This window comes from Lutjanus erythropterus, chromosome 13 (assembly GCF_056507025.1).
Source record: "Lutjanus erythropterus isolate fLutEry1 chromosome 13, fLutEry1.hap2, whole genome shotgun sequence".
NCBI classification, from domain to species: domain Eukaryota; kingdom Metazoa; phylum Chordata; class Actinopteri; order Lutjaniformes; family Lutjanidae; genus Lutjanus; species Lutjanus erythropterus.
This window is the reverse complement of record NC_139329.1, coordinates 25,363,420-25,383,203: the sequence shown is the minus strand read 5'-3', so window position 1 is coordinate 25,383,203 and position 19,784 is coordinate 25,363,420. Positions and strand designations below refer to the sequence as shown.

General features: G+C 40.5%; 1 protein-coding gene across 1 annotated transcript; it reads right to left on the bottom strand.

The window, feature by feature from the left end:
- Positions 1 to 452: 452 nt before the first annotated feature.
- Positions 453 to 19,784, bottom strand: LOC146316693 (cysteine repeat modular protein 2). The gene is made up of 16 exons (XM_084734981.1): positions 19,371 to 19,784; positions 16,221 to 16,424; positions 16,068 to 16,136; positions 15,836 to 15,878; positions 10,829 to 10,974; positions 9,054 to 9,248; positions 6,439 to 6,522; positions 6,144 to 6,342; positions 5,814 to 6,037; positions 5,471 to 5,713; positions 4,448 to 4,693; positions 3,132 to 3,327; positions 2,368 to 2,573; positions 2,101 to 2,201; positions 1,304 to 1,475; positions 453 to 1,212 (listed from the first exon to the last, which is right to left on the bottom strand). Exons 1-16 carry the CDS (start codon positions 19,546 to 19,548, stop codon positions 830 to 832), a joined length of 2,889 nt encoding a protein of 962 aa, XP_084591107.1. The 5' UTR covers positions 19,549 to 19,784; the 3' UTR covers positions 453 to 829.

Here is a 19,784-nt window from a genome sequence, read left to right as displayed (position 1 = left end):
ATAGTGCTGCCGCCAGAAGAGTGCTCACTGAGATTACAGCCTTCATGAGTATAAATTACATGTTTGTGTATATTTTTCTCTCCTCGTAATGGCAGTAACAGCATGCACGTTGTGTGGTTTGGATTCTATAAAAATATAGTGACCAGGTTACAATCACGGTCTACATCTCTGTCCTCAGCTTTCTGCCAAGAGCTGCCAGTCTGTAGGTCTGTTTGACCAGTGGTGGGGTTGAGCTACACATACGCACAAACGCACAAACGTTTGTTGAGGCAGGGAGGAGGGGCCTTGGCATGGAAAAGTATGTGAATCCTGTCATAGAAGATTAGAAGAATTAGAAGATTATTTGCCCTAGAGGATGTCTGAGCTCTCCAAGTGGCCCTCAAATCTGAAAATTAGACTGGCATTCTATAAGACAGATAGCCATCATAATGTTTTAAAGTGCACAAAAAGCATAAAGTGGAAAAGACTTTATTTAATTTATATTTCTATTTACAACAAATCATGCAGATTTCAAATTATACATGATCATTTCACTGTTTAACAAATTGCTCTTTAATATCAAGTAAAAAAAAAGAAAAAGCAATATACATACATACACATACAGTATATATGTATTTTTGCATGTGTTTACTCACAAATGCCTCATCTAAGACTGTGCATCATACAGATACAGGCACTTTGTAGGATAAAATAAACACCAGAACTCAAAAAGCAACATAATCAAAGCAAAAATACTACAGCATTCTCTTCTAAACATTAATTAAACTATCAGTCCTGTCAGCATCCACAATACAGTCGTCAGTGACAGTAAGCTCATGTTTGGATGTATCTAAGATTGATTGAGACATGTACTCTCGTCCACATCCTGGTCTGCATCTGTGTCCTGCTCGTGGATGAAGCTGTAGCGCCGATATACCGATCCACCTCTACTGGTGTACACCACATCCACCTCGTCTCCGCTGTCTGGCTCGGGCACGCCGTGGGGCATGTTGATGCTGGCGCTGCCGCTCAGTCTCTCATAGCTCTGGCTCCAGCAAAACCTCTTCTTGGCATGGGCCTTGACCAAGGCAAACACAGCCAGAGCCAAACCCAGTGCCACCAGCAGAGCAATGGGCAATGCAGCTGAGGTGTGCTTCAGAGCTCTGGATGACATATTCAGGTCTGTCACTTGATCATCTCCAGACTTGGGTTGGGGGGCCTCCACACACAGAGCTAGAATATAAAAAAAAAAAAAAACACTGCCTTTAGTAGATGGTTGTATCCCAACAATCACATGTTTTTTTGTGATAGGCAGGGTCTGTACCTGAGCGGCTGTCACAAACACAGCAGTCAGTGGTATTCCCTCCAGCCTGACAGCAATGGGCACACCGGTTCTCCACAGCATGGAGAGCCGAGTCTCGGTGACACGTCAGACACTGGTCAGGTCTGGAGCCAGTGCAATGCCTACATGAGCTGTGACATGGCTCACAGGTTTCCTATAATGGTATAATTACATAAATCATTGTAAATAAAAGAGAAACATGTCAGCTGTAGAAATCAGCAGTGTGGACAGTCTGGGACAGATAGTGAAAACCTATTTGCACAGATTTGCGTTTTATTTACATCTGTTGCTCTGAAGTATTTCTGCATTTTATGTTGTAGAAAGATGCTACATAAGTACACAAAACACAAATCTGAAATTAATCTTAAGTTTGTGCCACTACAAGTTGAAGATTGATTGATGTGTGATGTTGCAGTATTATTGGTTGAAAATGGTTGGCTCAAGCTACACATCATGTTTTGTGTCACAAAAAAGTTGTTTCCTTTGTCATTTTTTGTCTTGTTAAACAGGTATGCAACGTGAGCAGTGTCTGGACCTGTTTGGCCTACACAACGTCACTGTCTGCTAAATTGTCAGTAAATATTCCCTCCTAAGTCCTTCCACTTTTTGATCTGTGCTCCAGTGACAGTTGAGTAAGGTTGGTACCTTGTTCAAGTTTTTTCTTGCCAGTTTGATATAGTTCAGCATTTATCGCTAACTTTATCTTGATAAAAAGTGGTCTGGTGACATAAGCAAACAACACATCTGTCACACAATGATACATGACTCATAAAGCACACCTCTAACGAGAAGTATCGCCCCTCCTCACAACGTGGGTAGCAGACTTCATCCTTTAAAGTGCTGCCCCAGTCACACGTCACACAACCCTGGGGTGAGGCATCTGCAAACACACATTAACACATCATCTGACTCTTCAATGCAAAATTGAATATCTGTTACCTATTGTCAAATTGTGATGTTGACTAAAGGTAAAGAGTTGGCTGATGAAGCTGTTGAATCAGATAATTATAAAGACAACAATTAATACAGAGCCCAATCATCTGTACCTGTGCAGGTCTGGCAACTGGTGTGGCATTGATTGCAAATATCATTGTGCTGATAAAAGCGTTGTGGGCATCGCTCAACACACAGCTTAGTGCCTTGCAGCTCCAGAAGAGGAGGTGAACAAGCTCTGCAGGACTCCGGCCCTGGTCCTGTACACCGCTCACAGGATGGGTCACATTTCTTACAGTGGGAGCCCTCTCTATAATACCTGAAGAAATGCATGAAATCATCAATATTAACAAGTCAGATGAAGGTATATACTAGATTCTTGCAGACATTATTTCTTATTTATAAGGAGATCTATATTTGTGGTCACTTCAAAGCTAAGACTGGGTTGCACCAACAACGATAAATGTATGATAATCTAAGATTAGTACTAAACAGAGTTTAGTAAAACTACGTTTAAAATAAGAAAAATTAGATTTAAAGTTAAGCAGATCTCTGATGCACAATTTGAAATTAACCTCTGTTTAGTAAAGCCAAGTTCATTTATGTAAACTTGGTGGCAAGGCTGAGCAGCAATGCCCTGTCTAGTTCTAGTTCTATAAAGTTTTGGTGTGGAGTTTGGTGGAATGTAAACTTTGCCTCTATTACATAAGATGTTCCACATACTGGCAGTGTTTGCAACTTTTCCTCATTTTCCAACTAGACACGCTCTGTATGTATTTTGAGATCAGAGGATAATGGGTGGAGAGGAAAGTCAACAGCAGTAAAGGTTAATCGCAATACAAAGTAAACATGTTCGACACAATGAGCAGCTTTATACCCAGTGGGACAATGCGTGACACAGAGTTGAAGAAGATGCAGGTATCCTGGAGAACAAGTGAGGCAGTCTCTTGGCGATGCTCCACTGCAGGTGGAACAGGCGTGATCACATGGCAAACAGTATCCCAGCTCTGTTCCGTCAGCCTCCTGTCTTGTGATGTATGTGCCAGCCGGGCACTCGCTCACACAGCTGCTGTCTGGAAAATGGCACTTTATTAGTATCTACTCATGCACTAGTTTTTGCTTCTTTATTTTCCTTTCACTTCACTTAAGAATCACAATTGTTTTTACATTCCTGGATTCCTGGTTCAAAAAGGCAAGCGTGTGGTACTAGCCGTGCAATAGAGAGGATGTTTTCAGAAATTCTCTTTTTATAAAAAACATTTAACCAGTGATCTTCTTTTCATACAGAAAGAAGACAAGTTAATGCAGTTAACTTACACAGATAACTTAAATAAAAAATTATACTGCTAGCATAACTAGCTAACTAGTTGATTAGTTAGTCCCTTGTCACATTTAGGCTAAGAAGCTAGTTAGACAGTTGTTTGAGAGAGAAAGAGAGTGCAGTAGTGGTCAAGCGAGTTAAAGAGTGAATGTAGAGAGGGAGCTATAATTGCGAGAAAGCTGGTAAAATCAGAGAAACAAAACATTATTTTCTGATTGTTTCACAATCGTATTTCAAAGCATAAAAAACAACATGCCCACAACTGTGCTCTAATCGCTGCAATGTCAGATTTGGTGTGAATACAGCCTTACACTTAAATATCTATCTATCTATCTATCTATCTATCTATCTATCTATCTATCTATCTATCTATCTATCTATCTATATAATAGTTATTCCTAACATTTTCATGGCTTCAAAGAACTGAAATTTTAAGTGCTGGCTCAATTTTCATAAAACTTGGAGGAAGGCTGTAGCATGGGCCAAGAAAGATGCTGCTGAATTGATTTCTAAGGATTAATAACATTGTGAGATAGGCCATTTGGCCTTGGTGAGGGTCTGCACTCTGAGTGCCCTTCTAATTTCAGCATTACATGTGCTGTATATTGGCATCATCAATCTATGCAGCTGTTTCTCAGGAGAACCATCATTATGCAGCCACTTTTCAGCATTTACTGAGGACATCAACTTCAAAGACTAGTTAAAAAAATCTATGACTCAGACTCAAGTTCCATTAGTCACAAACAAGACTGTTACAACCGCTGTCCCTAGAAAGATGATAGTTCCATAACAGGGTTTCATAAATAAAATCGCTTCTTAAAAATCAACCTAGAAGCTGTGTATGCGGTTGAAAATCGGTGTAAAATGCTCACTGTGAAGGTATTTGGGGACGGCACAGGTCTGGCACTCATCGTTGCCTGGCCCGTCGCAAGAGTAACAGTGGCGGTGGCAACCCATGCACGTGAACTGGTCGTCGTGTAGGTAGGTCCTCGGCGGGCAATCTGTGTCACCTGTCACGCCGCATAGCAACGTGTTTGGATCCAGCACAAGTCCCTTCTCGCACTGGGTGCACTGGTTTGCTTCGGGGCCGGCGCAGGTCATACATGTCTGGTGACACTCTGCACACAGGCAAACAAGTCAGATTGCATCATGTTACGTTTACAAAAGAGGGTGTGATCACCACAATGTTTTAATGGTAAATGATTACTACTTTAAATAAACACTGCATCACGTCATAAAGATAAGACAGGGCAGTGACGCTGCTGCAGTTCTACACGCTGTGGATTTAGGGCTTTGTGAATAATAAGCAAACATATGTATAGCTGTATTCAAGCTTGTAATGGAAGAAATCCATTCATCTTCACTTGTTGATAACCTGTAAGTTGAGCAACTATTTTTTTTTTATCTTTTTCTGATCAAACAATTACAGTAAACCCTTACAGGCCAAAGCACAATTTCCTGTTACGCTGGTTTATGCAACAATATTTCGATTTCTACTATTTGTTTTTTTTATTAGTTTGTCTGTTTAACGATTTGCACCTTTCCAGGCACGAACACTATCCAGGTTCTTAACTAGGGCTGTCATGATATCAGATTTTCATTACATTATCATGGCCAAAAGAATTCACAATAACAATATAAGGGATACTACAGTGGTTTGGGAACCCTTTAGAAAACTGTTGTCAGTAAATACAATGTGTTGCTGCATCTACAAAGGCAAGTTTAGGCGCTTCGTCCAAAGCAAAAGCCATATGTCAACATCATCAAGAAACACTGCAGACTTCTCTGGGTCCTGAGCTCATCTGAGATGGACTGAGGCGGCCACAAACACCCGTCATATTCAACAATGCTTAAAAAAATCTCACCAAGTCATGTGTGTGTATTGAGAGATTCACCTTGACATTCCATAGCTTCAGTTTCATAGTAAGTACCGCTGGGGCAGTCTTTGGAGCACACGCCCTTATAGAGTTTGGGGCTGAATGTGGAGCAGGTCTCACAGTCATCTGGCAGGGGCCCGGAACAGCTGCCACAGGTCGGGTGGCACTGACCACAGCGGCCCTCCTCCATGTCCTCATAATAGCCCATGGGACAACTGGCCTTACACACACCGTTCAGCATCAGGTACAGGAAACTGCATTCTGAAATGATATGGAGGACAGGTGGTAAACAGATTTCAGGATGCCTTATGATTTCTTTCGCAGTGCTGTCCGCTCATTGTAATATGATTTAATAACTCACTGAAACAGGTGCGGTCGTCCGAACAAACATCACAGTGGGGAGGGCAGCGTCTGCAGGTACCATCATCTGCAGGGTACGTCCGCAGCGAACAGTTGAGTCTACACATACCGCTCTCTAAGTAGTGGCCATCAGCACAGGACAGACACTGGGTCTTGATCCCATCACATGTCAGACAGGAGCTATCACAGGCTTCACACGAGCCCTCTGCTGTCTCAAAGAAACCTCTGAAATTAGTCAGGAGATTTGTTAAGGCAGAAAGAAGGTTAATGCAATAAACAAGAGCAGACCATCATAGTTTTTTTTACAACTTAACTTTTACAGTTTTCTTACTCTGGACAGTTCGACCAGCATCGCCCCCGGTGGAGAAAAAGTTTATAGCTGCCTTTAGAGCAGCTGATACAGTTATCACTGGTGTCCACACAGGCCCCGCAGTTTGGCGAGCAGTCCTCACACAGCTGAGTGGCAGAATTTGCATAGGAGCCGGATGGACACTGCACTACACAAGAACTGTCCTGGTCCAGGAAATATCCTGTGACACAAAAATACGCATGCACACAAAGCACTGTAAGAGTTGACCTATTTTTTCAATTCAATGCCATGATTGAAGAAAGTAAATATGTTTTACCTTTGAAACAAGAAGAACAATCCAGTGCCTGTGGGCCAAAGCAGGTCTTACAGGATGGATCACATGCATTGCATTCACCTTTCCCTGAAATAAAAACAATGAACACATTAACCATCATCATCTCATGCTCACTGGTGGAATCAGGTGTCTCCATGTTCAAAAAACACCACAATAGTGCCCTCTTGGATGCCCCTGTAGTAAATAAAACATGATAAAGTATCTTTTAGGACGCCCTGTGAGTAGAGAGAACATGATAACAGGATATTTTATTTGCATCACCAAATAAATAAAATACCATGGAAGAAATTCTGCAAATTTAAGACTTATAATGTGTACACTGTTTTGCTGATGAGAGGAAAAAAATGAGAGCCTGTTAATTCAGGATAAAGGCACTTATTTTGTCTCATTTATGAAGTAGGCTAAAATATCCAATATTATTTTCCTGATGAGAGGAAACAAAAACAATGAGATGATCTGTTAGCCCTTCCTAAACTCATTTATGTCTTATTTATATAGTGTTTAACCACCACCAGAAATCACAGTGGGTTCCCAAGACATTGTCTGCTCTGAGGTTGTCTAAATTAGATTTGCACATGTGAACTAAAATCACGATTTATACAAAAGTCTGTGTACAAAACTATTTAAAAGAATGTTTATCCTCAATTAAAAATAGTAGGTTATTTAGTAGGCCACAACTCTGTGACCTCTCAAGCTCTGTGATATTAAAGCTGTATTGTTCTTTTGGTAAAGATGAGTGTGTATAAGCTGCTCAGTTAAGTTTGTGGAAACAGTTTAATTGATGTTTATTTTGGACAGTAAAGCTCTGGAATAGATCACCTGTTCTTTTGGTTCTCAGCCTTTGTGTGGGCTGGGGTGGGGGGGGCTTAGCTTCCCCTTGATACAAGTAGGGCTCCAAGAAAAAACGGTTGAGAACCACTGCTCTAGGGTGCCCTTCCACTGGAGAAATCATGACTAATTGCCCTCTAGAGTGCCTTCCAGTGTAGAAAAAGTGACAAAGTGGTCCCTTGGGTGCCCCTCCAGTAGAGAAAATGTGATAAAGTGCACACCAGGGTTCCCTTTCAATGGAGAAAATTGGATAAATTTTCCTCTAAGGTGCCCTTGGTGAAAAAGTGACAAAGTGGTCCCTTGGATGCAGCAGAGAAAGCATGATTTAGTGATTTAGCGCCCTCTAGGGTGCTTTTCCAGTAGAGAAAATGTGATAAAATTCTTTCTAGGCCTCCCCTCCAGTGAAGAAAAAGTGATAAATTGCCCTCTCGGGTGCCCTTCCAGTGGACAAAACATGATGGAGTGCTGTATAAGCTGCCCTACATGCTAGAAAACTAGTCAGCCTGTAAATGGTTAATTAGTGAATAGTTCCCAGTGAGTTGTATTTACAGACTTGCAATAGTAGTTGTTATATTTTAAGTTCCATGATAAAATATTTTTTCTCTAAACCAAGGATTGAAGTTTTTCACCATAAAAGCATGACATTAGCTGGTACCCCTTTTATTTTTCTCTCAGCTGCTGTTAAGAACTTTCTGTTTTACCAATTTTCACCAGTAGAGGGAAGCATAATAACTTCTTAGCATAGTGTTTCTGAGGCACAAATGTTTGGGAGTGATGAATATTAAGGCGCCTGGTGGCTCTTACTGCTCAACACTGACTGCAGGCCACATTGTGTTTTCTGTGCAGCAGTGTGTATGAAACTTGCAACATATTACCTGATATTGTCTTGCCATTGTATTTGTGTTGCATTAACTCAAAACTGTCTGTTAGTGTGTGTGAAAATTGTACATTTTGTGATGGTGGTTTACAGAAAAATGGCAACAAGCCACATTAACACGGATTTACTGCTGAAATGAAGCAGGAAAAATAAGGGGATATCACTGAGTTATCATCATGGCACATTTATGTTCAGACCTCTGCATGTCAAACACTAGCTGTTACACCGTATTGCTAATGTAAAACCCAATTATTCTTGCAGTTCAATTCAATGCTTTGAGGTTACAAAATCAACAATGGTCAGCAGTAGGCAATTTAGAAAAACACTGTGCCAAATGATAAGTGCTCTTGAGAATGAGCCACACAAGGATGTAAATAAACCAATGAGGCAGAAATGTAAATGACTGCCTGATTGCCCTGTATGGCTGAAAACAATGGAGGTCTGTGTTCCACCGCTGTTGACACAGACACCAAAAAGGGGAAGCAGGTGAAGAGCTCTGTGCTCGAGGCAGAGGAGCCTTTTGAAATTGCTCCATTAAACTGGCTCTTGAATGAAAGGTAACGCAGTGCATGTGCAGCAGGGCGACACAGTCAGCAGGAGACCGTCCTTCAACCTAGAGGTCCTTCAGTAGGGTTCAAGCTCCCGTCTCTGTGGCAAGCATCTGCCATGTTAAAGTGTCCTTGAACAAGATGCTCCAAATCCCAGGGACACTGTAGTGACCTCTGCACTAACCTCCCAGAGGAGAAAAGCAATTATTTTCACCAGGGAATCAACCAGTCAAGTATCATGTTACTCAGTCACCTGATGCACATTTTCCATTTAAACGAAAAACTGAGAAAAATTACCAAGATTAATGAGGATAACAGCTAAAAGTCATGGCCGTTTCTCTTACCGTCATAGTACTGTCCCAGTGGGCAATTAACCAGAGGGCACTGCCCATGTAGAGGAGGGTTCCCACCAAGACAAAGGTCACAGTCTGTTGAACGAGGCCCGTGGCAGGTCTGGCATGAGCTGTGGCAAGGCTGGCAGCGCCACCCACTGGAGTCACTGAAGGTTTGCTGTGGACACTCTTTGATACACTCGCCTCCTGACAAGGCAGAGCAGCAAAGACAGGAAGATTATTTTCCAGTACAACACTTTGTCTTTATCAGAAAAGAGCAAATGGTCTCAGTATCTGCTTAAAATAATTTTAAGACACACAATGTTTAGCATTAGTGTAATCAGTTCTTTTCAAATGGCGTAACTGTAATGATTAAAATTACATTTATTTTGTAATTTAATTACATGTAACTAGTTACTCTCCAGCACTGCTAGTATCCTATTAGACATTATTGTGAAATTTTGTCATAACTAGTGTGTGAATTCTTGAGTTATGGTGAGTGCTTTGCGGGGTCATAGTGATCTTCGTCCACTGTCATTTGTGTGAAGTTTGTAGAAATTCCTCAAGGCGTTTTTGAGCTATCGCATTCACAAGACTGAGGCAGACGTACGGACATCTCCGCAAGGTATGAGATGTAATAATCTGTATCAGACTTCTATTATAAAACAGTATTTGTGGAACCCTGTTGCTGAGGCACTGCCAAAACTTTTGACTTTTGACTTTTGGCAGGTGTCCGCCCCAGGAGAAGAGGGAGGAGAGGATAAGAGCCACGCTACAGCTAAGACTTAAGCTTAAGGCTGCTCCCAGATAATGTCCAGCCAGAAAAAATGAAATGGACAAAATGAGGCTCAGATTAACCAAACAACAGGAAATTTGACTCTCTGTTTTGTTCAAACAGAGAGACCTGCAGTATCCTGGATCGTGCTGTTGCATCTGAGGGGGGGTTATTGCACTCAGAGGAGGGAGGACTTTGTATTTATACATCTAAGATGCTTCATACTCAAATACTCAAACACACTGAATATCATCATCTCTGTTGTATTTTGTGTATTTTATGAATGAACTACAACTCTAATTTCGCCGTACACCCGTGTTGCATAATGATAATAAATTGTCTTTTAATACTTCAATCCTTGAATTACTCAGTGGTTTTACTGGTGCCGTCTACTTGAGATCAAATTGGGCTGTATGTGGCCCATCAACTAAAATGAGTTTGACACCCCTTGTTTAAATCATTCTCCTCTGTCTGCTCTTATAAGGTCTCTCCAAATTCAATCCAACTGTCCAGGCGCAAAACAGTGACCTAGATCTTTTGAAACAGGACCTTGTGGCTGAGGAAGAGAGAATAAACCGTGATGGATTCTGTTTGACACAATGTACAGTCACATGCACATGAAATATGTAGCTGTTAAAATAATATTGATAGTGTTCTTGTTAATCTTGTTTTTAATGCCGAGAGGCTTTATTTACAACCTCAGAGCTTTTACTGAGATGCCCACAGAGAACACAACAACACAATCCTAACTCCTCGTTTGCATAAACCATATATTTGCATATCTCATGTTACAGGTTTGCTGACATGGACATGATTTGCAATCCAAATGAAGACTCAGAGTGCCATCATTACGCTTTAACAAGAATGACTGATCACTCTAACACATCGTGATTGAAGAGTATATTAAACACAAACTGTACTAGTACTGTACAGGACAAAAGGGTCATATGAGTGCATTAGTATGCTAGTAGTAAACAAAATATTCACAGAAATGATCATTCTTTGCTGGTACCATTGATGAAGTAACCAGGCTGGCAGGCGAGGCAGCGTGTGTTACTCCTGCAGTCCGTGCATGGCGTTGGACAGGACAGACACACACCCCTGCCCCAGTCCTCATAGGTGCTCTGAGGGCAGTGCCTGCGACACTGGTGTTTGAAACTGTAAAAGAAAAGGTTCACTTAAAACTAAAATCAAATACCACTCAAAGTATTTACTGATTATCATTTTTTCAGTTACAGAAGAGCCAGAAACACAAAAGACAAACTGTGGAAATCAAAACAAATCAAATTTTAGGAGTGAACAGAAGCAGGAGCTTCAGTGGCTACAGTTCAACACATCTAAGAACATAATGCACAGAGTTGTGTGCCGCCATGTTTCTCAGCTAGCTGAGAAGTCTAATTTGTTGTTCATCACAAACGATACCTTCAGGAAACACCCCATCACAATTCATGTGATGCTCAAAGTGGAAAACACAAATGCCACAGTTAGGGAAAGCTGTGCTAAGTTGGAGTTTACATTTGGTCCACCACAGATGTACATCAGGCACCAAACTTAGTCTGTGCAGCCAGTGCTGAAATATTTTAGCATCTAGCCCTGTAATATTGGGTTTATTTGATGAGAAAAGTGTATATGTTTTGAATCATTACAAAATACCTCAACATATCTTTTCAAATTCAGTCAACTCTAAATACAGAAATACATATTTTCCCTCTGGTCTGTAGTGATATTTATCCATCTAGATTGTTTTGATGTGAGTTGCCGAGTTTTTGGAGATATCAGCCATAGAGATGTCTGCCTTCTCCCGAATATTGGCCGATGCCTCCAAAATTCAACAAACACCAAAATCATATAGATGGTTAAATAGCTTTACAGGCCAGAGAAAAATATGCATTTTTGAATTTGGGGTGAACTGTCCCTTTAATTTAACAAAATACTTTTTTTTTTACAGTGTAGACTGGGCCTATGTGTGTGAAATCAGTCCAAAAATGATTGACAAAAACTGGCTGTCACAGTTATTACATGTAAGGAAGCTCTTTTTTTCCAATGCACGCATGCAGAACAAAGCTACTGAAATATCAAAGCCATGATGAAAACTATTGTGATTTACTTTCAAAGCTGTGCAGTGAATGAAGAGCAATGTTGCTGCAGGCAGACTGTGAGGCTAGATGAACTGAACCCGGAGACAGAACACACCACATGCACAAGGCAATCTCAACATGCACCGTGTCAGTCCACCGCACACCTGCAGCTGTATTGTTGACTTCAATACAGTCCTCGGCCAAAAGGTGAACTCAATCAAACATCAGTAAGGACGGCAAACAGAGATGAAAACATAATGTGGGCTGCTTTTCCTCAAGCTTATCACGGCACTGTTCTCCTCTTAAGGCAGAAAGTTAATTGGTGTTTTATTTGTAGCCCAGAGGCATGGGGAGATTTCTGTCATTAACCTGTCCTATCAGTCCTTTGGGGCTTAACTGAGCTATTAAACATGAGACGGCTGTCCTAAAAAAAAAAGTCTAGCCTAAAGGAGCTGAGAGATATTGAGTTGCAAAGATGTCACACATAAAACATTAATGCAAGAACGGCTCCTACTTTACAGATTTACCACTCTAAATGAAACAAGCAAGCAAACAGCAATAAGCCACTTGCTTCTATAGCACAACATCCACTGCTGTCTCCTCTGACTGCCACCTCCTACATGACACAATCTGACCACTGACAGACCAGGCTGCACTTCCTACTGTGTTGCCGTGGATTTGGTGCTAAGATGCGGCGGTTGTTTGAGAAGGAACAGCTGGAGGCGCCACACTGCATCCATCAACTCACTCACAATAGCAGCTGGTGCAGACCGGGCCCTGTCTCTGGCCTGGAAACACTACATTACTTAAGAATCTGCGGGATGTTTAAGAATCCCTCTGTGCAAATATTAGACTATCCATTCCAAGAGAGAGCATCAGCATTTCCAAAGCAACTTTTGTTTAGGGCTTGAATTAGTCAAAGTAAGGTGAAAATATGCTGCAGGTAGTCCCTACAGATAGCAAAGCTTGAGTAAATAAATACAGGGTTCAACGTTAATGTTTTTTTCCAGGCAGGTGGGTCAGAAATACGGCTGCAACTAATGATTATTTTCATTGTAGATTAATCTGTCACTTAGTTTCTTAATTAATTGATTAGTTGTTTGATCGATAAAATGTCAGAAAGTGGTGAAAATGTCCGTCAGTGTTTTCAAAAGCCCAAGATGATGTCCTCAGTTTACTGTCATAAAGGACTAAAGAAACTATATTAAACTAAATATTCACATTCAAGAAGCTGTAATCAGAAAATTTTACTGTTTTTTAACCAACTGGTGGATTTTTAAAATTGACAATTAATTGTTTCTACAAAATCTACTTGCAAATTTTTTACTTGATTGTTGAAATTGTTTTATTCATTAGACTTCGTCAAATAACAATATAGACAATATAAGACAAGAAGTTTTATCCTTGTCATTTTTAATCTAATCCAAAGATATTCAGTTTAATAAGATGGTGAAGAGAAAAGGGCAGGAACTTTCCATATTTGAGAGGCTGAAAACTGCATTTTATGCCATTTTTGCATGAAACATTAACATTAACAGTTACAATTATACTGTAGTTTGATCGTTTAATTCTTTTTTACTGGGCAAGTAAGTTGTTAGACTTAGTAGCCCGACATGGCACTTTACTTGCCCCAGGCAAGCAGGCAAGCCTTATTGTTGAGCCCTGAATTAGAATAAGATATTAAATTAAAAAAAAAAAAAGTAGTAACCAGGAAACAGCTGAGCAGCTTATTCCTTCTTTTTATTCTTAATTGTATACAATTCTTGTTTGTATATAATTCTTGCATTTAATGTTTTTTAAAAATGTATCTTCCTATTGACTTAATCTTTTAAAACTTTTTTAAAAATCTTTTCTTGTTCCTCTGCAATGTTCTTGTGTAATTTTTGCATACCATTTGTGTAACTTTGGGATACATTTGGCAAATAAAATGATTCTGACTGTAATGACCCCTTCTGTTGTCCCACGGTCTGTTTTTGTCAAAAACCCCAACAAAAAAAATGCAGAAAAAAACAAACAAAAAAGCAAAAAACCAAAAGCATATTAAGAACAAATCACAGCATTTTTGGTTTAGCTGCACTTGGTTCCTCGGAGAGGAAGTTAAATGTCAATAAATACCAAGCATCCATCATACTGTGACTCTTTTCAATACATGGTATACAAGCGCCACAGATTCACAGTTACTTTAACATTTTTCATTACAACTAGAAAACCCTCAGTTGTGGGATTTCTTTAAGTGCCGAGTGAAACTGTCACAGTCTATCACAGTGAGGCTCCTCTTGCAGTTCAGATCACCCCATGCTCTATTGGGTTTCTTTTATTGGTGTTTGCCTCACATGGTAGATGTAATAAGCACTGCAGCCACAGAAATTACTGAGACGCCCTGTCATTCTAAATCTCTAAAGCCATTACTATTAAAGTAAAAGCTACACAAGTAGATCCACACAGAAGAAGACTGAGTATCTCCCTGCACCTATGTAACAGCAGTGAAAGGAGGTGTGTGCAGTGAAGCGGTGGATTTTCCTTCAACCCTCCTCCGCTGTGATTCACACGAGCAGTCAGTGGAGTCAAGATGGTGCACCCTATATAATCACACCTGCTACTGGCTATGCTTTCCACTTATACATGCTCTCTTTTTTTCTCTCTCTTCTCCTCTCTGCCTCACACATAACATGAAAACACACTCTGTTAAGGTGAAGCAGACCCACTCTTCTGTGCTCAAACCGAGGCTCAGGTAACAGTGGTGGACTCGGAATGGAAGGTAACCTGACTCACACAATACCTAGAGGCCTAAACTCGGGGGAAAACTACACAATTGAAGGTCTGTTCGAGCTCTGTAACCTGCGTTACACACTGGGTCCAAGCGATATGCTGGTGTAAACAGAAACAGGTGAAATTAAGTTTCCTCTGAGGTGAAGAATAATTAACCACATTCTGCAAACCCGTATATTAACTTACACATATGGCCTATTGATTTACCCAGCTCTTATCTAGCAAGGCAACATAAATAAAAACAATTACAAGGTCATTTTGAGGTTAATTATGTCTTGGCAGCATATTTCATGTCCATAATTTAAAACTTGTGAAAAAAATGTATGAACAAATCATTGCACCATGCAAAATCATGCCCACTTTACATCAAAAAGACAATAAAAATGATTTTACTGTACTGAATGTTGAATGTTAATTGTTGGTTAGTCACAGTATTAAAATGAACAGTTCATCCCCAAATTAAAAATACACATTTTTCCTCTGCCGTTTATCCATCTAGATTTTTTTTTTTTTTGGTGTGAGTTGCAGAGTTTTGGAGATATCGTCATAAGACGCTTTCTCTTGGATATAATGGGACTAGATGGCACTTGAGTCGTCATGATCAAAGCTCCATCTACTTTCTTTCTTGAAAGAAGAAAGAAAGTAGTTCTGAACAGTTTCATGAAACTGCTCACAACAATTATCTTGAGTGAACTGGGTCTGGATTTCTGGAAGAAGACATTGCCTTTGACTTTTTTAAGTGTATTTTTTGAGCACCACAAGCTGAATGCCATCTTTTCCATTATGATCAAGAGAGGGAAGACATCTTTACAGCCGATAACTCCAAAACTCTGCAACTCACACCAAGATTACCTAGATGGATAAGTAGCACTACAGGTAAGAGGAAAAATATGTAGTTTTGATTTGGGGTGAACTGCCCCTTAGAATTAGGACTGATCCGAGCAAATATTTGTATCGGGTGCCAATACTGATGTAACTCACTCATCAGATATTGGACTGACGTAACAATCCAGATTTCATAGTGTGAAATGTGGAACTGAAAAAAAAGTGGATCGGTGTATGCTTTTTTTAATTAATACCAGAGAATTCATTTAATTTTGTAGCAGACGATGTGGGAAGTCAGACAAGTCAACTTATCAAACGATAATAATAAAACGAGACAAAAAACTCACAGAAAGTAACCTTCAACACAGCTGTTGCAGATCTCAGGGTCCTCTGTGTACAAATGAGAAAAGGTGATTAATTAGAATTCATGTGGAGGAGCAAACTCCGCGGAAGGAGCAGAAATGGCTAAATATATATTGTGCTGCAGTGTGCACTGTCATCGCCAGTGTGTTAATATATATATCGCAGACACACAAGCTTTCATTAGAGGAGGAATAGTATGGTGCATATGTGACTCACCTGTGGAACACGTCTTGCAGCCCATCTCACAGTTGATGCACTCTCCCGTATCAGGGTCCTGCACCTGCCCTGAAACACAGAGTCCCACCACAACAAGCTTCAGTGTCTTTCTCTGAATCTACAGCCAAGTCAGAAACTCTGCTTTACATTTACCTATGTCACAGGACGCCGTTTGGCAGACCCCATTCTGGAGTTTGTAGTGTTCTCGACATTTGGCACATATGTTGCCATCTGTGCAGAGTTCACAATTGGCGATGCAGGGCAGGCAGGCATAGTGACCCCTGTCAGGATAGAGTCCCCGGGGGCAGTGCGTCCGACAGCGACCTTGGTGGAGGAAATGTTCCTGTCCATCTTCATCTGAGGAGGAGGAAGAGGGCACAGAGGACTTGTTAACATAAAGTCTACTCTATTTTCTCCTCTGATGAAGATGCCATTAGCCATATGGAGCTCCTGCCAGGAAACACCGTTTCCAAAAGTCTGGACTCGTCTGAGAGAGAAAATCAATGAGCTTCTCATAATAAATACAGAGGTAGAGCCAAACGGGGCTGACGATAACATGAGATGAAGGAAAGATGAAAGGACATGCTGCCAACTGTGTGAAAGTTCAGTGCCTTCAGAAAATTAACAGCATTAACACACATTGCAGAAAACAAAACCGTTTTTGATTGAGAGATAAAAGATGTCAGGCAGCTTAGAGGACCAGTGTGTAGGATTTAGTGGCATCTAGCAGCGATCTTGCAGAATGCAAACATCTCTTCTCACTCTCCTATTTGGAGAATTTATGGTGAAACTTAAAATACAAAAGACCATATCCAGAGCCAGTGTTTGGTTTGTCTGTTCTGGGCTACGGTAGAAACATAGCAGTGCAACATGGCAGCCTCCATGAAAGAGGATCAACACCATCCGTAGATATAAACAAATCATTCTAAGGTGATGAAAACACAACAATTCTTATTTTCAGGTGATTATACACTCATGAAAACATACTTATACTGGTAAGCTTATACTTAAACATACTTATACTTACACTTTATTCCATTTATGCCATACTTTGTTAATATAATCGCATAAATCTTATACAAATTCCCTAATTCTACCTGGTCAAACATGAATATTTGTCTTCTTTGGGTTTTGGGGGTGTTAGTCAGACAACATAAGCAATTTAAATATGTCCACTTAGGCTCTAGGAAAATGCAGGGAGCATTTTATACAATTTTTGGACATCTTCAAACAATGTGACAATAAATTGAGAATATGTGATTTCTGCTGCTAGGGTTTTCTCCCTATAATAAAAAAAGATGTAGTTTGATGACGTCCTGAAGTAACAGGGGATCATGGAAGCTGTTTTCTATTCATATTATGTTCAGTCAAATGTGCTGATCTCCTCCTTCACTCTCTGATGTAGCTGACAAATCCTGTGTTTTCCACAAACTTATAGCAACTAGTAAATAACTAGCAACAGATTTCTCTGTGTTTGGACATTGTGGAAACATTTGGGATAATGTAAGGGACAACACAACTTAAAATATATAACATATATCTAGTGTTTTTAGACATTTGAATGCCCAGTGTTACATTTCATAGCTTTAATCAGACAGAATTGTTACTTGCAGCCTTCATATGAAATGGTATTTAGTTTTAGTATTTAAAATAATACCTGAAAATGTGTTTTATTTTGTAGCACAGGATACTCAAAGCATACTCAAAAGATAATATAGGAACTGGATGCTAAAACCACAAACAACATCATGAACCGATGGCTGCAGCCCTGCATATTGACACTGGACCTGCAAATAACAGATCACAGTGAGAGATCACTTCCTGACTGATGATGTTCCAACTTATGTAAACAAGGGCAATCAGAGGCAGATGAGAGATCAGAGCTGTGGGCAGAGACACAGTCTTGTGTTGGCCCTAATGATTAATACTCTGCCACCTGCCTCTATAGCCTGGCTGTGGCACCTGAGGCATCTCTGGAAGCAGCTGAGTTACAGCATTGTCTCATCTGCTCAGCGCTGCACAGAAGACGTGTGAGACAGGGAGGAGAAGGGCAGCAAGCTGCTGCTGCTGCCTTTCTAACCTTCTCTCAACCTCCGCTCGCACAGAGAAATGTGGCTTCCGTATGACAACAAACCACAGAGCACAGGGAATAAGGTAGAGACTTTTGGCTTTTGATGTTCTTTCACAAAGAACATCACATAGATACACACTGGGATCTAATGCAAATACTGTCTACTACTAAAGTCTACACAACAAATATCATCTGCAGAAATGTACATTGAAAACAAATGCATGATTGTAGCTATGGCAAAATGCATGCATATATTCTAAGACAGGGTGTGTGTGTGAGGGAAAGAAAGAGACAGATTTGCAGGTTTTGCAGGTTAAGCCCGGTGAACTGCAACAGTAATACTTCTAGCCCAAGGGTATATTTTTTTCCTTTCCCTCTGATTAACAAAGGGCCCATTCTGACGTGATCAGATTACTCTGTGAAAACTCTGGAGAAAAATGATCACACCTTCATTTCTTACCTATTTCACAGGTGGCCCTGTGACAGAAAAATCAACATGTTCCACAGGCAATGTCTGACTGTTTAACAAGAGTAAATGAATACTGAACGCTCCTCCTCTAATTCCAAAGCCATCAAACAACTTTGCTTCGGTAACCATTAAATAGTGCTGCTTTGAAAGAGCAAAAAAAAGAACTCCACCTCCCTTACAGCTGGATTAATGAGTCTGTGACATGGATTTGTTTTAATCAGGCATTTGTGGAGCCAAAAAAATCAAAACAAGGGAATTATTTAGGCCAATGGCCAGCAGCATATTATTATTTTTCTTGATTATAAGAGATGCAGACATGAAATGGCATGGAAATACCTAACTTTGATTTACTGTCCTTGCAGGAACTAGAAAAACTATGAATGTGCAACGATCAATCAATGATTACATTAATTGCAACAATTCTGTAGTTTGATTTGAGTCCCTTTAAAGAAAAACGGCCATATTCTCTGATGTCACCTTCTTAAATGTGAATATTTGCTGTTTTTTTTAAACTCCTTTTTGACAGTAAACTGACAATGTTTGGGTTAAGGACAAAAGAAGGACCTCATCTCGGGCTTTAAGAAACAGTGATCGACATTTTTTATTCTTTTCTGACATTTTTATTAATGAAGCAACTGATTGATTAATCGACAATGAAAGTAGTAGTGAGTTTCAGCTCTGATCGTGTGCATTGCAATGTGATGAAAATGACATCCATTTCCCACCGATCGTCTAAGGCTGTCATTAGGGAATTTTTACTCACCAACTCCACAGGTAGTGCATTCATACAGCTCATGCCCGTAGCACTCGGAGCAGGTGGGATGACAGAGGACGCACTGGTTCTTCAGCAGAAACTGTCCACTCGGACAGGGCGACGAGGGTTTACATGCAATAAATCCGACAGCGGAGAGGAAGAGCAGAACCGCGGCGAAGGAGCTCATGGCTGTGCCCGAGGACTTTTCACTGGAAGTGAGGGAAAACAAGCAAACACACCGTCTCCACAGACGCTGCAGTGTCGGACCGTGCAGCAGGTATACGCTCGCTGGCGGATCGATATGGGTCCCTCTCTCTGTGAACAACACCAGCCCAGAAATAACTTGCTGGACCAGTTCGTTCAAGTGAGACAACACAGTGGACAATGAGCGCTGACTGCGGTCAGCATTTAGTAAATGATCCT